Below are 25,794 nucleotides of genomic sequence, written 5' to 3' on the forward strand. Positions count from 1 at the left end.
TATTTGGAATAAGAGCATTTTGGGTCACTGTTTCTCTTCTCTGTTTCCCAACTGTCTAGTAAAGTTATGTTGCCTTTATAATACTTTTCTTGAAAAGAAAGCAAAGGACCTGATATTTGGTCCCAACACACATAGCTTAGTTATGGGAAATAAGATGTTCAAGAAATAAAACTACAGAGAGGAAATTTAGGTAACACCTCTGAGTGATCATTAAAGGGATTTGGGTCTCTTTTTACAAGACAAGACCTTTTCCCACATGTAACTAAGCTCCAAGAATCTCTGAGTATGAAAAGTTCTAGGGAATTTCTGCATCAGTCCTTTTGATGGTCTAACCTTTCTTGACACATGGCAAGGGCAGGACATCAGCTACCATAAACCTGATGAGGACCTTATTAACTGCAGAAGAGAAGACACAGGAGCGAGATGCCCACAGCTTTATGTAAGTTGCTAAGGAGTCAATCTACAAATATTTATTTATATAAATTAATTAATAATGGCCACACACAGAATTTTTTTTCTGTTGGAATTAGCAGAACCTAACAGCTCCAATTAGAAGAAAATGCTATCATCACAGGAGAATGGACATAGAGACTATCAGAACACGAACACTGACCCCATGAGGATTTTTTTTTACATGTTTGCACGTTGCATATATGAATGTATATGCACATATAATTTGCAATGTGTGCACAGCTGTCCACTGCAATGACAGTTTTCTACTGTAACAAAAGACAGGAAGAGTCTGTTTCCATTAACACTAAATTACACTCACACTAGCAGCCTGCCCACTGAATGCCGCCAGTCCACTGGCTCCCCTGTAAGGCTTCCCTAGGTCATGGATGACTTAGTCTCTACCCCTCAAAGAACCCCATCTGCTTGCTTCCTCTAGCACAAATGTGACCTTTTCTCCCCAAGTGCTGTCTCTGGGTCCAGCTATAGGCATGACAGCCGGTGAGAGTCTGGTTCAAGAAACTGATTTCTCTCCAACAGCTCTGTGAGGTTCTTTTCAGGACTCGGAGCTACACAGCTATCTATACAGCTGAAAATGGTACTTGCTGGTTGCACTTCACACCCTCTTCTCTGGTTCTTGCCTTCAAGGAAGTCTACTTTTCAGTTACAAGGACTGTTTACCCTGGCTTATGACCAGAGGGGCACTCCCCTCCTTCAAGTGTGTTTCCTAGTCCTCTGCCTCCATTCATTTATTTTAATAAAGACTGAGGGTAAATGTGTCATTCTAGCATCAAGAACAGCTCTGGGTCCTTCACCCACCACCTCAAATGAACTCAGGAGCCACAGGTTTTGAGAGGCACACATCTCCGATTTGAGCAGCATCCACCGTTAGGTCAAATACTCCCCCTGATGATAATGTGGAAGAGAAGACAACACTCAAGGAGAACAGACTTGCCCCCAGGGTCTGGGAGCGACTTCTAAACTTTCAACAGTAATGAAGCCATACGAAAGTTAAAAAGAATATTTTTAAAGAGTTAGAGGAAAATCAAGTGGACCCTCAAAAAATTACCTTGCTTCGAATCTTCGCTTTTCACTGCCAGCTAAGCATTCTAACTTCACTTAGCAATCAGTTCCAGCTTGCCCTCCTCCCTGTTCCACCACTGTATAACAACCAGTGGTGAAGAACAAAAGGCTCTAAAGTGAGTTACTGGAAAGCCACCAATTCATGACACCCGCATTCTGAACAATTACCATCAGGCTGTGAGATGAAAATCTTAAAGGCAGGAAAGTTGAAGGGACACGCCACAGCAGAGACATCAAAATTAAACCTGCCCTCAGAGAATGGAGCTCTCTGGGCACATTCACTAAAGTGATAAAAGGGTCTGGGGGCCCGAGCTTATACCCAAGATAATTCTGTATATATGTTGTCTAGGATCCTGTATACTTTATCTCGGCCAAACCTCTCTTCTCTCCCAGTTGAAAAGCTTAGTGCCAAATGTATCACCCAAAGGTTATAATTTGCTGTTGTATCCTTAAGTGTCTCCCGTTGCACTGTCTGAATTTACAAACCACTTTCAGACCTTTAGAAAAGTAAACAAACAAACAATGAGTTCATGGCTAGCGCTGAAGTAAAAAACAACTCCACACTGCTCAATAACAAGTTGGGACTCCAGCCATTAGTCATCAAGAATTCCTCAGTCCCTGAAGTCATAGGGTTTGGAGTAAATCCAAATGGGATTCTGCTTTTTTAAATTCCTTATATTGCATTCCTACGGACTTCCTGTGCAAACCACTGTGAGGCATTTTTATTATTCACAGTCACACACTTCCACCCTCATGTTGTTAGCTTAGGAGTTCCTTCCTCAAAGAAGCTGTACAGTTAAATTCCTCAGGACATGTGCAGATCACCTGGGGCAGTAAACAGGCTGTGTCATGCACTGCCACAGCTCACAGACTAAGTGTTCAATACATGTTTGTTAAATTAAACTCCCTCCTCATTCGTCAACACCCACGTCTTAGTCGCAATCCTGGATTCGCTGAGAAATCGGAAGTCTGTTTCATCATCATCAATTATTCATATGGTCACCTGAACTGTGTCTATAAAGTAATTCATAATTGTTTATCAGTTGTTTACAAGCAGCTGATCACCACAGCATCTCAAGTGCTCCACGCACAAGATCCCTGGCGGTAAGAAGGTTATAAGCAGCCACCCATGAGGAAAATTCTTACAAGCGGATGAAGGTTTGGTGAATGAAAGACGACACCTTTATGACAAACTGGCAAGAAGAAAAGTCCCCACAAATAAAAATTAAAGTATTTGCCAAAATAAATACAGCTGAAACTAACCCCTCGTAGCAAACTTAAAAAAATAAATTCTAAGAATGATTTGGGGGAAGAGGGGAAGGAGAGGACATGGGACAGTTTCAAGCTGCCTTCCGCCAATAATATGACTTCCCCCTGGGAGTCTCTTTACAGGTGTCATCTATTTCAGTTTCCACAATACAGACCAAATAGTTCAGATAGAAAAGTTTCTACAGAATATCTTGGATGACCTTGAGTCTAGATTTAGTCAACAAATGCTCATTGAGTTCTTCCTGTGTGCCAAGCGCTAGAATAACACACAATCCTGGCACTCAAGGGGATCAAAATGAGGCCGGGAGACAGAAATTGAACTCTAACAGTGTGAAAAGTGCTATAACAAGGGAAGGAGAAAGTGCTATTTACAGGCCCTGGGCAGGGGGGAAGGGCTGGGAGGATGGCATTATTTTTTCCTGGGCAGGGCAGGAAGGCTTCACAAAAGAAGCAGCATGAAATGGTAGAGGCTGAGGATAAGAACAGATTCTGAAGGATGTTAAGATAACTCTGGGGAATCCGAAAGCCGACACCATATCAATTTTCCAGTGGCTGCTTTGCCTCCACACCTTTGGCGGCAATATATATTAGGAAGTATGTGTCAAACATACCTCCTAATTTCCTGAGTTCTCAAAGGGTCCCTGTCCAAGATAAACTTGAAATAAACTATAGCCAGGTACTGAATTTAGGAGTCTAATTTTCCTTTACCTGTGGGCTTTTAGTAACAACATGCAAATTACTAAGGCTCTATGGGAAGTTAAATGCTAATTATACTAAGATTTTTTTTTAAAAAAAGTAAAGTTGGCATCATTATGCATATGACAAGAAAAAAAGAGCTCACTGTTCCTTCTTTCCTGGTACTCATCCTTCATGGTTTCTCTCTTGGTAGCTCTTGATACTTTCTACTTTTCCATTCTCTCAAGAAATAGTATCACCCAGGCATTTCTGACGCAAAGGTACATGCTCACACAGTCACACACAGTTTAAAAAATATAATACATGGACTATTGTCAGAGCCAAATGCAGCTGTAATTATATATTTCTTTTGGACGTGTTTTATGTTATTAAAGCATGTAAATACTTTATCTCCCTCAAGTTTTCCAGAACTCTATTGGCAGAGAGTCTTTTTCCTTTCTCTTTCCAAAGCATCGAATACAATTTCCTGAAGAGATAGTCAAACTTGGTTTCTGAGGGCTCACCTTTCCCCAGCGTAGCCTTTGGAAATATAATTTCATCTCCTTCCAACAAAACACACCTCTGGCTTCCTTTATCTCCCTTTTTTTTCCCCCTACAGAGGTGTTCCATTTCTTACCCTAAATTTCTGCTTTTCCTTCCTGCACCTAAACTTGCTGTGTAAGGCCAGAAACTATGTTTAGTGATAATCTACTATAAATCACCCCACATTGCCTTAAGGATAATAAAACTTTTGTCCCAATCACCGAGAAATGAAGTCAGTCATTTTCCTGAGCTCCACTTGTCCACAGATAGCTATCCCAATTAACCAGGCCATTTAAAAGCCAAAGCATTTTAATTAAAATTGTTTTTTTAATGTCATAAAACAATGCACCATCTTTATTTATTAAGAAGTCATTTTCAGTTTGCTGATCTACAAAGTAGATAATACACTTAATTTGCTTGACGCATGGAAGCTCTTCTCAGCATATCCATAATACAGTGTAAAGTATTCTTTGTGTTGTGCCCTTAGCAACTGAACACACACACACGTGCACACATACTACATCCAAAGGCATACAGGAGTTATCACAACTTCCTGTCTCTCAAAGTCACGCCTGTAACTGGACCAGGGGCCAGTTGCTGATGCTGCGGATGTATTTTACCATCCTGGGCACACCTTTTTAAGCCAGCAGGTCTACCACAACTTTGTAAAGAGCCTTGTTTTATAAAGTTTTATCACTTTCTGATCCACAGCATCATATTCCACAGTGTCAAATGAGTTTTATGTACTAGCAAACATTGCTCCCCCTCCAAACATTGCTACAGACTCCTCTGCCAGTCTGTTAGCACAGACACCATCATTGGAAGGGTCCTCACCAAGGAAGTGACACTTGGTACCAACTTCTCTTAATAGTTGGATTATGTACAGAGAGCTGCATGCAGCCATGCTGGGGAGGGTGTGGAGGCATATGGGAAGATGCTGGAACGCATGCCTTTCCAATGGCTTTCAGGGCACGTGAGAGCCAGCCGCACTGGGTCGTGGCAGGGATTCACCAGGAAAGGAGGAGGGCCAAACCACGGCACAAAGACCGAGGCATGGGAGATACAAAATGGACCTTCTAGAACACTCTCACGGCAGCAAATGCACACTGAACACTCCGGCTGCTTCCCAGAGAGAAGTGATGGGCCCCAGGCATTCAGAGTTCTCTTCCTGTCCCCACAATTTAAAAGTTCTTAAGCTAATATGCACCAACCAAGCAGGAAGAAAACCAAGAAAGACCTATTGTTACAGCAAAGAAGAGTAAAGCAGAAGCTCTTTAGGCAAAAGCTCCCATTAGTAAATGAATACCCCGCACCCCTCAATGGCTATTTCAGACGCCACCACCACTAGCTAGCTATCTAGAAATCTACCCTGGGAGAGGAGACGACCTGGAACAGGATTTAAGTTTTAATATTATCTTTTTTCTTTTTTTTCTTTTTTTTTTATTTGCGGTACGCGGGCCTCTCACCGTTGTGGCCTCTCCCGTTGCGGAGCACAGGCTCCGGACGCGCAGGCTCAGCGGCCATGGCTCACGGGCCTAGCGGAGCGGCATGTGGGATCTTCCCGGACTGGGGCACGAACCCGTGTCCCCTGCATCGGCAGGCGGACTCTCAACCACTGCGCCACCAAGGAAGCCCATATCATCTTTAAAAAAGAAAAAAGAAGGAAAGACAGAGCAAGCCATAGTACTCCACTAGAAGTGTTTTCCATTTAACAATATAAAATGTCTACCCAGTTATTAATAAACTTACAGATTAGAGCAAAAATAATCTTTGGGAGCAAAAAGCAAAATGTCATAGAAAACTAAAAATTAAATAAGTTCACTGCTAGGGATTGGTGGCTTAGGTAATTGAAATTGAGAATCATGGAAGAGATCTACATAATAATTAGCTGCTGAGTTTTCTCCTGTCACATACTCCCAAATGGAGTGTTTAATGTTCAGCAGACTTATTAACGAATAAATGCCCGACTGGAATTAACTAGCACCTCATTCTGGAAGGCTGCTCTTGGCAAAAATGGAATATCCACAAGGCAGAGCAAGCTGATTGCTGGTGCACACTGCGGGCTGGGCTGACCATCGCATTCTTTAGAATCATACGTATTACATCAACTTTCAGAACCACAGGTCCACACCACCTAACAGCACAACACCCTGCCACTGGACAACATGCATAGGAAGGGTGAAGTTTCTACACCCCAAGAGACAACCTTCCAAGCTTCATGGTTGGCCTGAACCTGAAACATCTTTATTGAAGATCTGCCATCCTGCACACACGCAGAGAGCTTTCTGGTCCCGTGGCTCAGGGATACAGAGGGAAGGGAGCTGTGGTAGCAGCAGGTCCCTCTGCAGAGCCTCATCTGTTTCATCCTCCCAACATAAGGCATCCAAGTGTCCATGTGGCCAGGGCCCCTCCTTTCATGCACGATCACTGCTATGTTTCTTTAAATTCAGCTGCTCCTTAAGGAAACTCCCTGGCAAGTGAAAACAGCAGCAAAGGTAAAAGAATGCTGAGAATTTGGCTGCTGCCTGCAGTATTAGGAAGAACAGCAATTACTCAACTCTCTCTTAGTGTCAGAGGCAGAAATAAGCATGTGAATTTGGGCAAGTTTTGGCCTGTCTTTGCTCAAGCTTCTCCCTTTGTAGTATCTGTCACCTCCCTCCCTCAGTCATAATAACTAATGAAGTAAATGAGAAAATGGACAAAGAGTGAAGGCAGCAGGTCAGCAAAGACATGGAAGAGAGGCATAAACTCTACCTTGAATCCAGACTAGGCCACAGTTAATAAGGCTTAAAGATCGCTGGCATTCGAAAGATGTTACTAACTTCCCGATAACCATGTTTTCCTGTCTCCATTGCCTCACGATAAACATAACTGCAGGAGAACTCTGGATCTTTTCCTCCAAGCCCTTCCGTCTAGGGCACTTGGCAAAGAGTCATGTAGACACTACCACTGTTTTCTTCTCTGGCTTGCAAACACAAGGTAATATTTGACTCCTGCCCAGCACTTCTAGGTCATAAAAACATTGATCTTATGACTAGAAGGGCCTTACGATATCATCTGGTTCAGTTCCCCTGCCTTTAGGTAGGTAACTATTTAATTCTCTTTTGACAGATTAAGGCAAAGTCAGGTCAAGGGAAGCTGAGGAGGTTTTATTTCAGTAACCGGGCTATTAGGGGATGAAGGAAGATCCGGAAGCCACGGCTATTTTTTTCTCCTTAATCATACTACTCTCATGTACATGAATTTTGCAAAGTTTACTTTTCTGAGCAGCCCTAAATCCTTCCTGCAACAAGTGAGGATCTATATAAATCCATTCATTCTTTTGATGAAAGTATGGAAATTTATTTGGCCTTTCATTTTAAGGTTGTAGACATGGTAATAAATTTTCCTAAAATTTGTCTGAAACCTAAGAACTCGGTATTTCTGGACAACACACAGCATACCCAATCTTTCTCAAAGCATTTAAAAATCCTTCAAAGACTTTGGCTTTCAGAGATAAAACTGTCTAAAATCTATCCCCTTTTCCTCCCTCAGAATGTAAATGCCCTTGCCTTTAAAAAGGCAAAGCTCCCTACTCTGGAAAGTGAGGGAAGGTTTTCAAGATCTGCATTTGACAAGATTATGGAAAGCCCTGCCTCTGCACAATTATAAACACACACTCTGAGGGGACCAAGCCCACACATCCTGTATGCACGAGTCCTCACACCTCATGGGTCTGAAGTAGTCCAACTAATTCTTAATACTGAAAGTCCAGTTCAGGCCACACTTTCTCAAGACAGTTTTACCTTATTTTGGCAGGTCTTTTGGAGTCTTAAAAAAAGAGGTATCACAAGTCTCCAATATTGAGATGCCTTTTGTTTTATCACAGTTGTGAACTGTTTTGCTTGTGGCCTTTGGATAAGATAATAAGTTACCTCATGTAGACCGGGACTTTGCAGGCTCAGGTTTCATTGTGCCCTGCCAGAAATTCCTTTCTGTTTTGAATCTGAGATGTTTGTTTATGGTTTTTTGTTTTGAAATGCTAAACAAGATAGGCACAGTTTCTAGTTACAGCCTATACTTTTTTTTTTTCTTTTTTTTTTTTAAACCTTGCTATAGCCAGAGTGGCTGATTGCTAAGGACTTCGCTTACATTTCCAAAGAGCAGACTCTTCAGATTCTCTTCTGAGGAACTTGAAATGTAAAACGACAACACCTTAAAATACAATGAACACTTAATTTTCTTTCTTAAATGTTCATAAAACAAGTGTTCCCAGGATATTTCAAAACGAAGGTGTTCTTTTTGGATGTGACAAACATACTTACACAAAACTCTGAAATTTGGAAGTTTATCTCATCTTGTAGGTTACATGTTTGAATATCAACACTCTTGATGAAGCACTACAATGAAAGGTACTAGAGAGTTTCTGTTTAAAAAAAAATTCAATTTCTACTGTGTGATAATAAGGTCTGGTTTTCAAGAAGAAAATAAAGAGTTTTAAACTACTGATTCCAAGGACTATACCATCATTATGTTTCTTTCTCCTTATTCCATAACAGCCAATATAAAGCATTTGCCTTATGAGTTCTCAGCCCATATTTACTGGATGAACATGATACTTAGTACCAGGTATGAAGGAAAAGTCACAGTTCTGTCTTCCTGAAGTGGGACCACACCTATACTAGGAACCAAAGAGACAAGAACGTCAGGTGTTTTCATTCTAGGCGTTCTTTTCTAGCCTTCCACTGCAGCACAGGCTCTCCAGAGAAACCACAATGCAAATCCACAGTAAAGCTGCAGTATTAGTCCACATGAAAGATGGATGGGACACACTGGATCAAAAAAAGCAACGCAGATGCACTCTAGGCTGCGCACCATCTCCTGCTCATTCCCATGCCTGCCCTGGTCTCTGAGCTGGCAGGCTGGCTGCTGCTTCCTTCTGGAACCTCAGGATCCCAACTTGCCTTGCCTTGGCGATGTTCCGTGGGGTCTCTGATGACTCCAGCCACGTCTGGAAACCCACACAAAACTTCTAACAATAAAATGAAATTTAACGCACTTTCATGAAACCATATGCCATCCATATTAAGATAGGTCACCTTTAAAAGAATATTTATTTGAAATAGCTCTCCGGAAGTAAGGATTCAAACTGCAAAATAGAGCAGATGTCCACCTTCTCCTGAAGGACTAAAGAGACTGAGAATTACAGTCATACTGGATCAAACCAATGACGGTTTTTTTGGCCGAGAGACCCTGGACTCACGCCCCTCATTCTTAATGTTTCACAGTCCCTTCCTCTCTGACAAACACCAGAGACCATAGTTCTTGGAGTCCCCTGTCGAAGAGATTTAGTTAAGTGTGGTTAATGCACAAAGAAGATTTTTGTTAAACTTATACAGAGAGAAAGTTAACAAAGAAAAAAATGAGAAAGGACAAAAAATAGAATGGAAATTAGAATATTAACTACCTTTTAAAAAATCTATTTGGTACCAGGTACTATACTGGCCATTACATATATTTTTGTGTGTATATACATGTATATACACAGATATACAACACACATAAATGTAATCATATGTATATTTAATATAGGTAATAATTCTCTCCAACCCTAACTGTAATTACTTGATAAAAGCTATTAATATTCCATTTTCACAGATGAGGAAACTGAAGCCCAAAACAATTAAGCAAACTGGTGGTTCACAGCTGAACACAGTTAATTTAAACATAGGTTTGTGTGGGGACTTCCCTGGTGGTCCAGTGGTTAAAAATCCATCTTCCAATGCAAGGGATGCGATTCGATCCCTGGTCGGGGAACTAATATCCCACATGCCGCGGGGCAACTAAGCCTGCGTGTCACAACTACTGAGCTTGTGCACTCTGGAGCCCACGCGCCACAACTAGAGAAAAGTCCACGTGCTGCAACGAAGAGCCCGCAGGCTGCAACGAAAGATCCTGCGTGCTGCAACAAAGAGCCCACGTGCCACAACTAAGACCCAGCGCAGCCAAATAAATAAATAAATATTTAAAAACAACAACAACAACACAGGTTTGTCCGGCCCTAAGGCCTATTTTCTTTTTCCTACAATATCCTGCACAGATGAGTGAGAAGGAGGGAAGAACAGACACCTCCAGGCCTGGCTTGCTGCTGCTCCCCCCTAAATCCTTCCTGGTAGTCACTGCCGGAGTCAGGGCCCCTCTTGGTTGCCCCCAAGATGCTCAGCACTTCCTATCTCAGGGCTTACCAGCTGTAAGGAACTGTCTTGGGCTACAATGGATTGTCCCAGTTGTCACTATCTACCTTCAGACCACAGCCTCTGTGAAAGCAGGGCCCCTATCCTATTTATTTTGGTTGAAAACTAATTATTAGACTAGCAGGTAACATTATCAGTTCTTATTACACGCCCTACTGGTGCTACATGCTTTACAGGCACTAGCCGTTTGCTACTTCAAGTGTGGTCCTGGGATCAGCAGCACTGGCATCACATGGGAGTTTATTAGAAATGCAGCATCTCAGGCCCCATCTGGACCTACTGCATCAGAACCTGTATGTTTAATGAGATCCCCCAGGTGATTTGTGTGCACACTAACATTTCAAAAGCACAGTTTTGTCTCATTTAATCCTCAGAGAAAACATAGGTGGTACCTATTACTATTAACAGCTGGGAAACTCAGGCTTAGAGAAGATAGGTGCTATCACTAGAGTTCAGCACAAAGACCAGAGCCAAGGCAGCTGCTCAGTAAATATTCATGGAAGAGGATGGCAGGGAAACAGGTAGGGCTAGAAAGAGAACGGAGGAATGGCCTGGTTAAACTCCTGACCTCTGGTTTTGCCTAGCTTGTACCTACTACCAGGACAGGTCAGCTGCAGCAATACAGGCTGTTTCCTTAGCTCCAGCCAGGCCAAATCCTGTGCTGACCAGCAGTATGGACACTTCAGGAGCTAGGAACAAAATCTTCTTCCAGAATAAAATGTGAAGGAAAATGCACATTGCTGATACGTTTGAGTTTAGGCGCTCCTCCTTCCCCAAATGAAATATTAGTCCACAGATAAATGGTTAAATTTACAATTCTTACAACTTAATGCAAAAAATTTCAGATTCCTCCCTCTTTATTTTTACCCGAAATACACAAATTTTGTAGAAATTATTTAGACCAAGTGTAACAAATGGGCATCAGGAGGAAAGGTAGCAAATAGCTTCGGAGGCCTTTAAATAAGTTTTTTAACTCAATGCATTTACGGTGTTGGGGTAGGAGGAGACCTGAACTCAGTAATAATTCGCTTTCTAAGAGCCCAGACTCCTCGCGATCAATTACGGAGGTAGATGAGGATTAAACTGAACAAGACAATGAGCCCATATCAGGTTATTTTACTTATTCTGGTTAGTAGCTTTGCTGTTTACCACGTGCTAGTCATTCTTCTAAGTGCTTCATAGGGATTCCTTCACCGAGTCCTTATAGCAACCCTATTATTAACCCCACTAAACAGATGAGAAAACTTAGATGCATGGAAGCAGAGCGCAGATATAACCCCAGAAGCTAAGTTTCTAACAACTACATTCTTGGATCGAGGTATAAGTATTTCTCACAGAGAATTAACTGGGGTTGGGAGAGGGAGATAAGGAATTGAACCCTGTTCACTTAGCAACTGCAGAAGAAAAAGGAATCTCTTTTGATTTTTTTTCATGTGGGCCCAAAGTGAACACTTACCAGCATTTACCTCAAGGGCATTCTTAACTTTAAGTATATTCAACCATCCCTCTGTCCTGTCCGCAAGACCGACGAGGTCTTGTCCAAACACAGGGGTTTTCCATGATTTGATTAGGCTAACTGGCCAGGACAAGTAGCAGAGAGTGGGTGAAATCAGGAGATGCTGATAAACGGACACCTCTCAGTTCACTGCCCACGCTCATCTGCCTAGTGGAACAAGCTAGAACAAAGAGAAAATCACTCCCAAAAGGAAACTTGACATTTTTAACCACAGCTGGTACAGCGTTAAGAAAGCAGCCTCATTCTTAGATGTTGGGAAACACCTGATATGTATCGCAAAAGCTCTGAGAATGGGTAGGATCCCTTCCCCCACCAAAAGGGAGCTCTGACTCCGAATTTTGAACCTAGTTGGAATTTGAATTCTCCTTTTCAGCTTTGCCACCAGAGCCTGAAGATCATCTCAGATCCTGTGATTCCTAGGACAAATTTTACCCACATACCTCACCAACTAATCATATACAGACCTGAGAAATCAGTTCTACTTGGTTTCAACTTAAGTAGACTTTTGAAGGTCTTGCCTCATTCTTTATCTTGATTAAAAGAGTATCTGGAGGGCTTCCGTGGTGGCACAATGGTTAAGAATCCGCCTGCCAATGCATGGGACCTGGGTTCGAGCCCTGGTCCAGGAAGATCCCACATGCCGCAGAGCAACTAAGTCAGTGAGTCACAACTACTGAGCCCGCGTGCTGCAACTACCAAAGCCTGCATGCCTAGAGCCCATGCTCTGCAACGAGAGAAGCCACCGCAATAAGCCGCCTGCGCACCACAATGAAGAGTAGCCCCCACTCGCCGCAACTAGAGAGCCCATGCGCAGCAACGAAGACCCAAGGCAGCCAAAAATAAATACATAAAATAAATAAGTTTATAAAAAAAAAAAGTATCTGGAGTAGGGCACAGGTCTGAGAGGTCCCCAGGCTTCCCAGCATCCCACCCCGACCCCAGCAGAAGGCCTTGCACAGAGTAGATCAATGAATGAGTGAGTGATTTCTATGCAGAGAGAAGTGAAAGCTTTAAAAATTCAGATGTGGAGAATTCGACCTCTGAGAAGGAAGGCTTTCAATTTGTTATTCATGCATGCTTGGCTAGTCCACTGTTTCTTCCTCAAATAATTAATTGAGCTTTACTGGGGGTTGTCTCCAAAGCCCTCATACTGCCTGCGCCTTGCGGAACACAGTGTTACAGGAACCCTGCTTCACCAAATATATTTACCTTCCAGTCATCTACCATCTCCTACCCAGTGGTATTTACACACTAAAGCGGCACTGCCATCTCTCATGTTAGTGCCATAGCCTGAAAGACGTTAAACACACCCACATTTTTCAGGAATTTCACAATTAATGTCTGGAATGTGTTTTGGATTATTCTTCAAAGGATGACATAGTTGCCCTAAGATGAATTCAATATTTTTCCCTTCTCCCATTTGTCATTCTTTAGTCTTCCCACTCCATTACCTTTTTAGGGTCATCTGTTTTATCTATTTCCCCCCACTTCAAAATTCTTGTCCCTTGCCTCCCCAAAATGTTCCCTTGTTCATCCAGATCACTGCGTTTTAAGCAAGCCATACCAAACACAGAAACCTGCACCATAGCACTAATACCTCCTACGACTGGCTGTAATGCCGGTTGTAATGTAAAGTCTAAGGATTATTCAGACAGTTTTCTTCAAAAATTATTAATAATAAATAATATTATTTATTACAATAAATCAACCTGTATGTTCACCACTGCACTGCCAACAGACTGCTTATAGATTTTCCCGGTCACTGGTAAATACGTGTTAATGGCAGCAAAATCTCCAGACTTGCTATTTTTGCCCTTCTGGTGCTATGCGATTCATCTGTTCTTTGCCAAGTGTTTTATGTGACTGGACTCCTCAACGACAGTGAGGGCTCTGTAAGCTCGACAGTCAAAGTGAAGGTCATGAAGTCCTGTCATTTGTATAAGTGCAGTGAATAGTCTCTCCATGTTTTGTCAATATTTACTTTGGGGAAGAACTAATTATTTCCTTGTTTACTTACACTGGTTCCTCTTCCCATGCCGTATTAACGTGATTTTATAGACCCTCTGCTTGCTTCTGTCCCTGGCATCTAAGAGCTCACTCTACCTAAAGACTTCTGAGATGGAAACTGGAACACCTTCCTCAAAAACAAGGAGCCCTGGTTTTTTAAATTTTTCTAACACCAGTACAGGAGGATTAAGTTTTCCCGTCCCCTCTTCTATTTAATTAGTAAAAATTAAAATCCATGGACTCTTAACTCTAAGTCCTACGTTACAGAGGGATGAGAGGAGATCTGTGGCCGGTGCACAACCCAATGGTTTGGTGCACTCCCTGGCCTCCTAGAGCCTGCTCTCTGGGCCTTGCTCACCTCAGATCCTCCACAAACCTTCTTCCAAGGAGCCATCATCTCCAGTGACTGAAAAGAAACCATAACCTTCTAACGCCAACGGTTTCAGAAAACAACATTACATTCTTTGCTCTAAGTACCCAGCCCACATCCTTGGTTCTACTCACTGCCCCATGAGAAGTGGGTGGGAAGAAAAGTTAAAATACCTGGGGGAAATCAAAGGAGGACTGTGTTTTGAAAGAGACAGTTCTTAGATGGCAGTACTGAAAACACGGAAAGTTCAGTTCCATAAATATGATGCCACTGAGTAAATAATCACTGGGAGAAAAAAAAAAATGGTGCTTATCTGTGATAGCGATCACCTGGCTCTGATACAAAGTTCTCAGAGCAGAGCCACTCCACAGTGCCCACCAGGTTCCAAATCACTCTGTTCTCACAAACTGTCAAACTCAGGCCATTGCTGCCTTTTCATTACTTAGAGAAGGCTGGTCATGCTCTCCCAGCCCCACCCCACCCCTTACAGAAGCATACTGAACTATTCCACAGAGGAGGACAAATGGTCCTCACCCCTCATCTCCAAATATAATCCTCACTGGCCAATCAAAACATTCTTCCTAGAAAAATCCCACTTCAGTAGTTTTTCAAAACTCTGTCTTTGATCTCCCAAAGAGATCTCCCACCCAGTCTTAGCCCTCAGGAGTTCAGAATCCAAACTTATTTGTCTGGCTTCTAGACGATTTACCTAGAGGCAGGCAGCCTAACCAAGGAGCAGGCCACTTAGGAAGTTGCAAAGGACAACAGGAAGACTCACCAAATCAGTGGAAATGGGAAAGGGATCTGTACCTTCCCAGGGGCCAGAAAGCACTTTATAGACAGAGCAGAGAAGAACGTAGGTATCTGGCTCCCTGATCAACTTTAAAAATGCATGTAGCCAAAAATAATTTTTTTAAGGAATAAGTCAGGATTTACTTAGTAATGATCTAAATGATGCTGAAAAGAAGTCCAAGTGTATGTGTCACATGATTCACCCTTCACATCATTTAACTTTCAGAAAATATTTTTTCTTCAGTGTTCTTTCTATGGGGACGACTGTTCTTCCATGTATTCAATGCACATTCACTGAGAGCCTACTATGGGCCAGTGTGCCTTAAAAACCTAAGGCAGGGAGCCACAATTTGGAAGGGGTTCATTTCTGCCCCAATTTACCTAACTCACTTTGTGAACTGCAGTTAAAAACATGAGTTTGTTGGGGGGTTTTTTCCCTCACAAAGCCAGTATGGGGAATGATACAAATAAAAATTACTGCAAGTTGGTAAATAGAGCAATGTAATTTGTATTTAAATTATATCATCGAAAGCAGGTAGATTAGTCACGGTAACATTTGTATACCATGCAATATGTTTTCTCAGTGTAGTCTATTAAGTAAGTTTTCAAAAGAGTTTTCATTAACAGATACAACCAGTAGGGGTCATTTTACTGCAAAAATTGCAGCAAAAGAGACTTCGACATGAATAAAGTGTATCAATTCCTATTTCTGTTAGTTATGTGTGAATTTCTGAATAAAAAGGGAAACTGAGGGAAACACTGGCCGCTGAGAAATTTCTTGCCAATTAACAGGAAAACAAAAGAGAAAGTCAGCACCTTCTAGATTATTACTGCCATAGAATGACTCCTCTAATTCTTAAAAAGAAGGAAGAAAAAAGGCCACTGACTTATCCTGTTTTCCATAAATCTTGTAGTAAAGTGAAAATTCTTGGAATTTTAGACACCCTATTGAAATAGCTGTCTAAATCCAACCATTATATCATGCTAGGTAACACTGCCCTTCTTTGGGTTCATGGATTTAGAGTGCAACTTGACTGCTGCTTTTAGAGTTCTAAAAAACAAAATAAAATTTAAAAATGCCCTGAGCACACGATTTTGGTAGCTGAAAACAGTCTGGCTAGATGGAAAGTGTTGCTAGAGAACACTAAATGAGATATCATCACGGTAATAAATACTTCCAAGCATTTTCAAGGCTAATACCAAGTGCGTGGGGTGTTACCAGAAGAAACGAAGCTATGAGGGATCGCATCATTTCAGAGGAATGAAACACTCACCAACAAACTGCCAAAATAACTCTATACTATGATACCAGAATGTTGGTGCCAAAACACTTGATTACCGTGAATGTTCCCTGAGCTCCACATTTCCTTCACCAGGAATCTATCATGAAGAAACAAAACAAGGGTTAGTCTTTAGAACCTTCCCAAGTCCTTCTCAGAGCAGTTTCTACCACATTTAACCTTGTTTCAGGTTGCTTGTTCTTTTTAGATTTATGGGAGGCTGGCTTAAGTAAATTACACAGTCCAAGTGGCAGGGTTCAAAGATGCATCTTTTCCTCCAACTCATTCAGAATTCCCAAAGTCAAACACATAAAATGGTATCAGAAGTTAATCTCCTGGCCGTTTTTCTTTTTGTGAGAAATAAAAACGTTATGGGACTTAACACCAGGTGAGAGGCTTTTGTACTTGAAGCAAACAAACTCTTCTAATCCAATGTCCTAAGGGTGCAGTGGTGCACTTCCCTCCAAGAGTTCCCTTCACTCATTACTGCCCACTAGCCTCCAAACCAGAAAGGCCCTCCTGACTTTCCAGAACTGTCCAAACTTTAAAAACTGAACTTATCAATGAATATGCGTGTGTGTAAAGAAAACCACAGAATGGAAGCCTTTTAACAGACCCATTTTATCCTTAAGGCTGCTACCTCCTTTCTCAGTATCCCAGCACAATAAACATACATACACACGTAAGGATGCTTCAGAATAAACCCCTCCCTGGTCTCCTGCGCAGGCTGAGTACTAAGGAAGGGACGGGGCAGAGGGCGCCTGTCCCTCCTCCTCTCCGTTCCTCCAAAAGTAAGGCTGCTGCGCTCTGCTCATACACCTGGATGCCCCAGAACAGCATCTCGCCCCAACATCAGCCCAAGCAGGGATCCCACTTTTAACTGGTGCTGAGTCCTTTTAATTTGGTATTAGCCAAATAAAAAGAACTCACTGCGTCTCTCTAGACCCCAAACCTCACCAGGCACCCCGAGGCCGAGGCCGGCGGGCAGGGCTTAAGGCCGACACCCATCAACAGTGGTTCTCCCAAGGAGGGAGGCTCCACTAATCTAATCTTTCTCCTTCCGTCAGACACCATGGTGCACAATACTTAAGTGCAGCAACCAGCAGAACACAAAAAAGAAGGAACCGGCAACACGACTGAAAACACGCGGATATCTGATCTTAAAAAGCTGCCACTAATAGAAACAACTTCTCACTCCTAGGTGCCGGCCCCCCGCCCCCGCCCCCGCCCCTTCATTCAAGAAAGCCGTTGACCGTTTTCAATAGGCAAACAAATGAGTAACCACCGTATGTAACTTCCACTGGGCTGACATATTCCGGAGCTGAAATTGATTTATATGCGCAGGAGGAGGAAGGGGGTGAAGGAAAAGCGCAAGGAAAAAATAATAAAAGAGTCACACAGGGAGTGTGAGCTGGAGACACGTCTCCTCCGACAGCAGAAAATGGACTTTCGCGGACGCGGTGCAGCACTCGGTTCCACACTGCGCTAGTGCGGGGAGGGCGGCAGGGGCTGGACTCCCCGAGGGGCTCGCGACAGCCTATGCAGTGCCCCCTGCCCGCGGAACCCACACCTCCGGGCGCACGGCCGGGCCACCCCACCCAGCCCCAGCCGGATGGGCCACACGTGTGCGCGTCTGTGCGCGGCCAGGGGCGATCCCCCACTCGCCGGCCCCCACCCACGAAATCCAACCTCGCCCGCGGCTGACCAAGCGTCAGGGGGAGCAGCGAGCGGGAACCAAGGGACGCGGGGCTCTCTCCCGGGGGTGGCAGGCGCCCCTCCTCCCGAGGAGCCCTCTCTCCTCGGGAAAGTCTCGGGCAAACTTTGCTCGGCGCAACCAGCGCCGAGGGGGCGGCGCGGGCCAGGTGGAAGGGGGCCAGCGGCTGGCGACCTTACCTTCGCAGACGCCCACTTCGTACTCGGTGATGGAGTCGCCATTGAGCGGGGGGCGGATGACACAGCGCAGCCCCCGGTCGCAGGCTCCGTGGAGCCCGTAGGCGCCGCCGCAGCTCTCGTTCCTCTGGCGGGCGCACATGTAGCAGCAGCCGCAGACGCCCTGCACGATGCTCCCGGGGCAGCTCCTGGGCTCTTCGCACTTGGACTCGTCGCAGGGCAGGCAGACCAGCGCCCGGGTGCCGGAGCGCGCCAGCAGCAGCAACAGCCCCAGCAGCGAGACCAGGAGGTGCCCGCAGCCGGCCAGCCCCCTGCCCCCCGCCACCAAGTACATCCTCCTGCGCCGCCGCCGCCTCCTCCTCGCAGCCGGGCCGGGAGCGGGGCGGGCGCCCTCCCCTGCGCGGGGCACACGCGCCGCCGCCGCCGCACCCGCAGCCCGCGGTCCTCGCCGCCCCCCTCGGGGCCCCCGGGGCGCGCCTCCCCTCGCGGGGCGAGGCCCCCGCCCCCCGTGCGGGCCGCGCCGACCCCGAGCCCACTAGCGTTGGCGCCAGCGGTGGCTTCCCCTCCTCCTCCTCCTCCCGGGAGGGAGGGGGAAAATAGAAAAAAAGTTTCCTCCCGGCAGCTCCGATTCAACCCAAACTTCTGGCGGCGGCGGCGGCGGCGGCTGCGCTCGGCTCCAGCCCCGGCTGGCGGCGCCTCCTCCCTCTCCTCCTCCGCGTCGGTCGGCCCCGCGGCGGTGGCTGTGGCGGCGCAGCCTCCGGGCCGGTCTCCGCCTCCCGAGCTGCCGAGTGGGCGCGGTGGCGCAGCAGAAGGTCCGCGGCGTCCGCTCCGCGCGCCCGGCTCGCCTCACTCCTGCGCCGCTCCTCCGGGCGCTTGTTTATGGCTCGAGCCTCGGCCGCTCCGGCTGCGCCCTCCCCCATCCTACCTCATCCCCCAACCCGCGCCCCCCCCCCACTCCGCGCCGCGCGCCGCTCATTGGCTGCCCCCCCACCCCGCCCGGTCCGGCCGGCCCCCTCCCCCCTCCTCTGCCCTCCCTCCCCGGCGGCCGGGCCCTTCCTCCCTCGCACGCCTCCTCCTCCAGGCCTCCCCCTCCTCCTTTTGCGCCTGCTGGAGCCCGGCGCACAGAGCCGGCCCTGCGGCCGAGTCTTCGCGCGCCTCTGCGACTCGGGCATCGCCGGCGCGCTGCGGCTCCGGTTGCACCCGGCAAGCTGCGAGAGTCGCGGCGTCCCGAGCGCCCGCCAGCCCCGGGGCCACCGTGGCTGGCCTGGGAGCCCCGAGGGCGAGACGGCTGCACCTCTGGGGCCGGCTTTGAGTTCGGAGAGTGGCGGGGAACCCGGAGCTCGGGGCCGAGGGGATTGCTGCAGCCCTTGGCTGGGGCACCCGCCGGATCGAACCCGGGGAAAGGGAAGCAAATGCATGGAACCTCCGCAAAACTGGATGAGAATCCATCTTCCACTCGAGCTGGGAATAGACTTTGTAAAAGATATTATGTAATGGAGTCTCGGGAAGCTCGAGACGCCTCCAGCGAAGCTGCTGGTGAATTAATTAAGTGCTTTAAATGGTCTAGGTAAATATTCCGGGGGGTGGGGTGGGGAGAACTGTTGGGGGCCGCTGTAGCTTGAGTTGCGTTTTAACTGTGCACATCCTGTATGTTTTGTCGCTCTGCAGTCTGTGCCGAGGTGCTACGTTAAGGGAGGGGGCGAATGGAAAGTGGACGTGAATTTTTCTCCCTTGAGTAAGGCCGAATACTGGATTACTACAAGTCTTGACATGATTAGACCTGCATATCCCATGCATCATTAATGTCATCTGACATTGCCCTTTCTTTCCCCAAGCTCATGGACAAAAGTGGTGGGTTTTAATTTTTTCATTTATTGTGAATGTGCTAATAAAGATGTTCTTTGTGTTAAACCAAGTAAAGAAGCAGCTGAAGTGATGCAAAATGCATCGTGTGGGGATTGTTTCTCATCTATAGCTGTCAGAAAAGCTTCTCGAAATGATAGGCTCTGTAATGGCCCACCATTCACAGGATGTGTTACAGGGTCAATAATATTAGTGAATTAACAAAAAGTGACTTGGATCAGTGTGGGAAAAAAAAAATTTAGATCTTGTGGCAGGTGTGAGATGGGAATGGCCGGCCGACCTTTTGATCCAAGATGGTCTGGCTGCAGGAAGGTGGCAGCCAAGTGGATCTGAAAATCGTGACTAATGAACCCGAAGTTAATAGCAGGGCAGTGTAAGGAGAAAAGAAACAAAGATGCCTTTGACATCTTATGTTTGCAGAACTAATTTATACTTCTTATAAATATTTTGGTTTAACCACTCTAATCCTAAACGGAAAAGCCAAAGATACCAGTGGAATAGTCCCCCAGTCACTGGCATCAGAAAACTAAACATTTCTCCAATCATATTTCTTTGTCCTGAGGAGGGGAAGAGGCTCATTAATTATCACTGATTATCAGAGAGTAATAGAGAAAACATTCAACAGTGGAAGGGGGGGAGTGAGCACCCCATTTTCTGGAAGCATTTAAAGAGCTGTCGACATGACTAGTTTCCAGGGAGGTTGTAGAAACAATTCCTGCATTTGTGTAGGACATCAGGTTAGACGACCTCCAAAGTACCTCATACCCTAAATTTCTATAATTATAAGTATTAAGTAGTAAAATCATTTAAAATATGCTGGGTATTCTATTAGCAAAATGTAAGAAAAATAAAACACAACACTGTTAAACATGATCGTTTCTTGTACCCCAACAAGGCACCAGAACTCCACTGTGGGATTTGCCAACAAACTGTCATCATTGAGCTGTGTTAAAAGGCCCTTTCCACTCTTGCAGAGGAGGTTATCTATATTTCTGTTCAAATGCAAGTATAAAGACATTATTAAAATGTAGCAAGTAACATTGTGGGACTCAACAGGAAAAGCCAAGGTCAGGCAATGGAAAAAAATACAGAAGTGAGAAAGCTACAGTAGGTTGAAAAAAGAGAGTAATAATCATTGCCATGGTCTTGCTTTTTTGTCTGTTTATTTTTAAAGGCAATATATTAAAGGTTAGGGAAAGCTACAGATTGAACACAGGCAAGGGACAATGTAGACAACCCATCGTTCCTGGGATTCTGGAGGTAGAACCTCCTGCAAGGTAGATAGACACAGGTGATAGTCTGACTTCTCATGGGAATTCAAGTCAGACTAAGTTGAATGTAATAGCTGAGAAAATTCAAGTTACATGTGGTCCTTTGCCATAGAATTAATAGAGAAACAAAAGAGAAAGCAAGCATAGTTCCTTAAAGCCTATAACTAGTGGCAAATAAGAAACCTGCAAGGGCCTGGAGCTTATCTGAAACCAGTGTGTGAACTAGGAGCTCAGTTACGAAATAGCTGTTTCCTCTCTGGGATCTAGGAGGGACCATAGGTGGCCAGAAGCCAAGGCAATGAGATTGGGGCTCAAACACAAAAGGATTCCCTCATCTTCAGAAACCAGACTAAGGATACAGAAGAGGTTAGGTGGGCCCAACATGATGACTACTGGGGGTCAAGGGAGAAAGAGGACTGGGAGGGATTACATAGACCCTGAAAGGCATGTACAAATGTAAGAGTTAGAAGTATACACGGAATATGGTTTAATGCCTCCTCTTCTGGGAAGCATCTTGAGCTTATTCCCTTAGCTATTCTATAACATTTTGTACGTACTTCTGCTTATAACATTTACCATGTTATATTACAAATGTTTATATATATATATGTATATATAAATAAAATATATAAATAAATATGTTGTATTATAAGTCTTTCTCTAAATAGCTCTGATTCACCCCCATTAGATTGTCAGCTCATTGGAGAGGCCAGGACTTATAAGAATGCATGCATGCAGGAGCGAGTTGACAAAGAGAAGGATGGAAGAATTACAAACAAAAAGATATTTGAACATTTCTGTCTGTGGCCCTTCTCTCTTGGTTTTAGGAAATACCTCTTTAAAAAAAAAAAAAAAAGCACTATGGCTGGTTGGGGCAGGAGGGAGTCTTCCAAACTGGGGATAAAACAAAAAACCCACAGGTCTGAAAGGAAAAGGAATCAGAATATGTGGTTGGTGGAGGTCTGGAAGAAGAGAAAGTCCGCCCCCTATTGGCCATTGTGGGGGTCGGATGGGAGGGGTTTGCTAAATTGTTGAAAATGTCTGAGAAGCAAAGTGCCCAGCTGGGGGCCTAGCAGTAAGTGGAAATGAGAGGGCAATAGACAGACTGCTAGTGTTAGAGCCCTCCTCCTTAGATACAATGTCTAGCCCAGCCTCTCTACTGTAGTCAACTCTGGGAGGTGCGTGCTGTGCGTGTTTTCCCTTCCTGAAACTAAAATAGAAATGTAGAAGTTATCTTTTGAGTCAGATACACAGACTCTTAGAATTGAGTTGCAAAAAAAGTGTCATTGTTTTATAAAGATGTTGCATACATACTAGAAAAATCTTTGAAGAAGCCAGGACAACAGCAAGCCTGACTTATTTCACCCTCTTCCCCCCACCTCTCTGCTCCCCCTCAACTGGGATCAACTATGCATGGATTCTCAGTTATCTAGGCTTAGGCCATTTCAGTGACATAGGATCCCTAGTTTGGGGGCTAAGCGTCTGATCTTGGGCTCTGAACCTGGTACTTGGACTCATTTTTATTAAGGGGGGAGGCAGTTCCTGTCTTATCTGCCCCGCCCATGTATGGCAGCTGCTTCAGAGCTGGCAAGGATGTGCACAGAACAGAGATTCTCTTTAAGGTTTGGCCTAGGATCCTGTCTCCCTTGCTCATCCCTTCTGAATCTGTTTCCCCTTCTGTAATATGGAGGTCAGAATGCAGAGGACCAACCACACGGGGCACAGTGTGGATAAAATTGCTGTTCTCCTTTTCTGTTGTCATTTTTAGAGTCCTTCTCCTTGAGAGTCTCCTCGGGCTTTATGCTTGAGCTGGGATCCCTGCTCTGTGATATCTCAGCACCTATTCCTATGTAGCATCTGCCTGACCAGATATTTGCTTTTCTTCTTCTTCTGATCGTTCAGTTGGTCCCACTTTGGCAGTCTGTCTAATCTTGGGCCGTTTGTGATATTTTCTCAGACTCATTCCAGTCAAAGACTTATTTTCAAGGGTGGTCATTAATAATGATAATAATAATAGCTAACTTTATAGAGTGCTTGCTAATAAGCACTTCATATGGCTTATGTTAATTAATCTACAGAATAGCCCTATAAGGCCAATGCCTTATAGTATCGCCAATGAGTTATGTTTTCTCCACTTTATAGTTGAGGAATCGCAGGTGCAGGAGGTTGTGTGATTTGCAAGGACTCAGAGCTGTGTGAGTGGCTTTCTGGTTTGGAACCTAGTGTGTTAAACTGCCTCATGCAGTAAGTTGGGGAATGGCAAGTTGCTTTTCTTTGCAGTTTTATTGTTTTTTGTGGACCTACTTTAAATTGTTACTATCTATGAGGGTATCTTGCCTTCTTCCCTAATTTGCATATGAAAAATAGTGATTAGTGTTTTTTCTAAAAATGGAAATAGCTCCATTGTTTTCCTAATTACTAAATTACAATATTTATGTAGTGTTTCTTTTATGCATATTGACTGATTGCCTGGCTATATTACCACTTCTAATGCTCACTCCAGCCTGATGAGGTAGGTACAAAATTACTCCCATTTGGCAGGTAGGGAACCAGAGACACAGAAAGGTTAAATAATATGCCCAATATCATATTTATTTAAAAGGAAAATTGGGATTCAAAACCAGGCAGTGTGGCTCCAGAATCCACATTGTGCAATACTACTCCTAATATATATTCTTTACAAATACATGCCCATTGAGGGGGAGGGGGAGAAAATATACGTTTTTTTAAAAAAGAAAAGAATACCACCCATAATCCCACCGTTGAGATAGTAACCACTCTAATGACATTTGTTATACGTCTTGAAGCCTTCTTTTCTCCTTTAAAGTATAAAATAGAAGATGGAATAGTCATCCTAATTTATAATTGCCTTTTCGCTTGTCTGTATACATAGCATATTGATCTTTAGGATCAATAACTGCATCCTTCTTACCACTGAATATTATTTCATTGAATGGGTGTATTATGTTATACTTAATCATGACATAATAATATACTTTTAGGATTTTTTGTTTGTTTTATATTTTCACTGTCATAAACAAAGCTGCAGTGGGTTCCCACTTAGCCAAATTTGCAAATTGTCTAGTGATTTTCTTTGGCCAATTCCTAAATTGGAAGTGATAACTGTGGGTCCAAAAGTATGCTCTTTTTTCACAGGCGTTGCCAGATTGCCTTCTGCAAACTCTTATCAGCACACATTCCCTCCAACACTTAGTGAAAGTGCTCATCTCCCCAGTGCAGAGGGCCCTCGGGTTAAAAACCTTTCCCTGTTCCTTGGAAAGCACGTTACATTGCAAAACTTTCTCTTTTTTTTAACTTAAAACATTTTTTTTTTTGCTTTCATTATTTTATTAGATCTTTTAAAATGTTCAACATTTGAAGGCTTTAACTATGAATCATCAAATATTTTAACCTTACAAATTATCAGGTCATGTAACCTGGTAAATTATATGCAGTATGATTTTAAGGGAAAGTGTTATGTCCTTACTTAAAAATTTTCTCCCAAGAAAGGAGTGTTTTTATAAAACTGAACTAATGAAAGGGAATAAATGATTGAGACCCCTCCAAAAGGTAAGTCTATTTTAGTTGATATTCTGTGCTTATAAGCATTCTCAATGGCTGGAAAAAACAAGAGTAAGAAAATTGAGAAGAGAGGACCTAGGCCTGTACTATAGAGAAGAGGAGGGATTTCCACCTACTATAGTGCTACCCACCTCTGTCTTCTCTGTCTACCCAGCTGCCTGTTCATCTCCCTGCTTTCAATTGCCTGAAGATTCATAGATCCAAATTACAGATGCTTTTCCCCAAATCTAAATGGCATCTATGTTAAGAAATACAGTTACAGTTTTTCCAACAATGATGTCATTACTCAACACATTCTTAAAACGTTTACTTTGGAATTGCCTTGTGTAATCTCATGAGAAAATAAAACACATCGTTTAATCGTCATATCTGACCCAACATATTATAACTTACTTTTTACAATATCAAATTCATCCTCTAAAGATGGAGATTTGTTGTGAATATTTAAAAGAACCAAGACATATTCCAGAGGAAACCTTTTTTAAAAAGTGTTTTAAAAATGGTGATCACTTCACAATATATACAAATATTGAATCATTATGTTGTATACCTGAAACTTATACAATGTTTTATGTCAATTTTATCTCAATAAAAAAAAGTGATAGGCATCGGTGGTTTTCACGGAACAAGTATACAGTTTTTCCAAGTAACTGCTGACAAGGAGACATCACTCATTTGAATGTAAATTCTGATATGATAATGTTCATCAGAATACTTATTTTTTATATTCATAGCCTATATATCATACAGCTGTTTTGTCATTTAAATGAGAATTTATTACCTATTTTCTGGGGATAATGGTAGTGCTTACCAATATCTATATTCCTTCTTTTACTCTGGACACACAACTAGACAACACTTACCACTTTCTTTTCAGTAGATGGGGGCCACAGAGTATAGATGGAAGTGATGGGGATCTTGTCCAGACTGGCCTCTAATCCTGTGTACTTTCCAAAATCCTGTGTACTTT

At 43.9% G+C, this 25,794-nt stretch overlaps 1 protein-coding gene across 5 annotated transcripts in view; it reads right to left on the reverse strand.

The window, feature by feature from the left end:
* Positions 1-18,620, reverse strand: part of CRIM1 (cysteine rich transmembrane BMP regulator 1) — a 208,502-nt gene extending 189,882 nt beyond the window's left edge. For 4 of the 5 annotated variants that reach the window (XM_060309070.2, XM_030857949.3, XM_030857947.3 and 1 more), the window contains exon 1: positions 18,112-18,532. In XM_060309070.2, coding sequence (XP_060165053.1) covers positions 18,112-18,442 — 331 coding nt within the window. In that variant the 5' untranslated portion in view covers positions 18,443-18,532. Of the gene's footprint in view, positions 1-18,111 lie in introns of all 5 variants that reach the window. The other variant, XM_030857944.3, reaches the window with a different exon arrangement.
* Between the last annotated feature and the right edge of the window lie 7,174 nt (positions 18,621-25,794).

This window comes from Globicephala melas, chromosome 12, assembly GCF_963455315.2.
Source record: "Globicephala melas chromosome 12, mGloMel1.2, whole genome shotgun sequence".
NCBI classification, from domain to species: domain Eukaryota; kingdom Metazoa; phylum Chordata; class Mammalia; order Artiodactyla; family Delphinidae; genus Globicephala; species Globicephala melas.